At 35.1% G+C, this 1,559-nt stretch overlaps 1 protein-coding gene across 4 annotated transcripts in view; it reads left to right on the top strand.

Annotated features, from left to right (window-relative positions):
- LOC106883383 (uncharacterized) overlaps positions 1-707 on the top strand; it is a 34,702-nt gene extending 33,995 nt beyond the window's left edge. For all 4 annotated transcript variants that reach the window (XR_008263598.1, XR_001411126.2, XM_014934371.2 and 1 more), the window contains exon 3: positions 170-707. Coding sequence is in view for 2 of the 4 variants with exons in the window: in XM_014934371.2 (XP_014789857.1) it covers positions 170-253 (84 nt within the window). In the remaining 2 variants the exon portion in view is untranslated. The remainder of the gene's footprint in view (positions 1-169) is intronic.
- Positions 708-1,559: the final 852 nt, after the last annotated feature.

Here is a 1,559-nt window from a genome sequence, read left to right on the forward strand (position 1 = left end):
TACAATTTCACTCCTTTACTTGGATTTAATTCATTTATCAAATGGTTCTCTCATGGTATTCCCAATAAGCACAAAAAAAAAATGAATTTTAAAAATTAATAATTATTTATTGATTTTTCTAATTTCTATTTCCATTTCTGAATTTTTTTTTTTTTTTCTTATTTTATAGCGGAGGGAGAAGATAGTGCCCAGGATCCTTTGCAGGGCTTCTGAGGTTAGTGAAAAGGAGAGAATAAGGAAAATATGTCTCTAGGGTTGTCAACCGAAACTTTCTTAACTAAAATGAATCATGAAGCTAATTGTTTTCTTTACTAATGAATGATCTGAATTCATTAAACTATTGTCATCCTGCATTCAATATTAAACCATAAGTATTTGATAAGCATTACCCAAGAATGGAGTAGTGGAGCCAGTGTATGGAAGTGTACATAGCAGTAAAGAAGTTGAGAGAAACCGTGGCTGCCTTCTTGGTATTGTTGGAGTGGTTATTAGACAGAATTTATTGCAACATTTGTCAGTTTGAGGAGTTTCTCTCTGGGAATGTCAACTAATCAAAACTAGTGTTTAATTAATGATCCATTTCTGAAAGAATCAGGCCAGAGTTGAATGGTGTCCCCCACCCTGTGGCCTCACCCTACTGTAACAATATTAACAATAAATAAAGTATTTACTAACTTTTGATGACCTTTGATGGTCAAATATCTGGACTGTTTTCATGATTTCATCAATCTGTGTGTATGTGTATATATGTTTGTGAGTGTGTGCATGCCTGTTTCTGTATGTGTGTGTTTGTGTGCATAGACACATACACATACATACAGACATTCATACAAATCCGTGTGCGCACACATACATTATGCCTCGCACTCAGTCAAATGATTACTTTTCTTTGTTTAAAAGGCAAGAGGTGAGAGTTGGCAGAGAGCTAATGTGAGTCAGTGAAATAATTGATGTGACAAGTAACCTTATCATACTTCACCACCACCACCACCACCACCACCACCAACATGTCTGTGATGTTTGTTGAATAAGGAAGAATTTCCCACGTGTGCTTCTTCGGCTGCCTTAGATTTCACTTTTAAATTGATAAACTTTCAGCTGTATCTCTCTCCACTTCCACTGTTTTCACTGATCAACTTTTCTCTAAACTACATTCTAAATTTATTCTTATATTTCTCCTTTACTTACTTCTTATGAAGCAAATAAAGGAATTGCCTAGAATGACCTTAACCATGATGACTAATTCCAGTTCAGCCCACCTTTAATAACTATTTTATTTTTCTATAGAACAAGGTGCAAAACACCTAACTTATTCACTCCAGAGTCTCAATATATTTCATGACTGTGAAAGGGGAATCATTTAAAATTACAACCCTGGGGTTGTTGATTTACCTGTAGGAATTCCATTCAGATACTTTCTCTATTGAAGAGACTCAGCTGAAAGATTTAAGTTCATCTCTCCTTTGCATCTCTCCTTTCTACATACTCTCCTTGTGTTTAATTTTATCACAGTCCATCAACAAATCTCCCAGACTGTGTGTCTAAACGTTATGTGCTCA

Source organism: Octopus bimaculoides, chromosome 3, assembly GCF_001194135.2.
Source record: "Octopus bimaculoides isolate UCB-OBI-ISO-001 chromosome 3, ASM119413v2, whole genome shotgun sequence".
Lineage (NCBI taxonomy): Eukaryota > Metazoa > Mollusca > Cephalopoda > Octopoda > Octopodidae > Octopus > Octopus bimaculoides.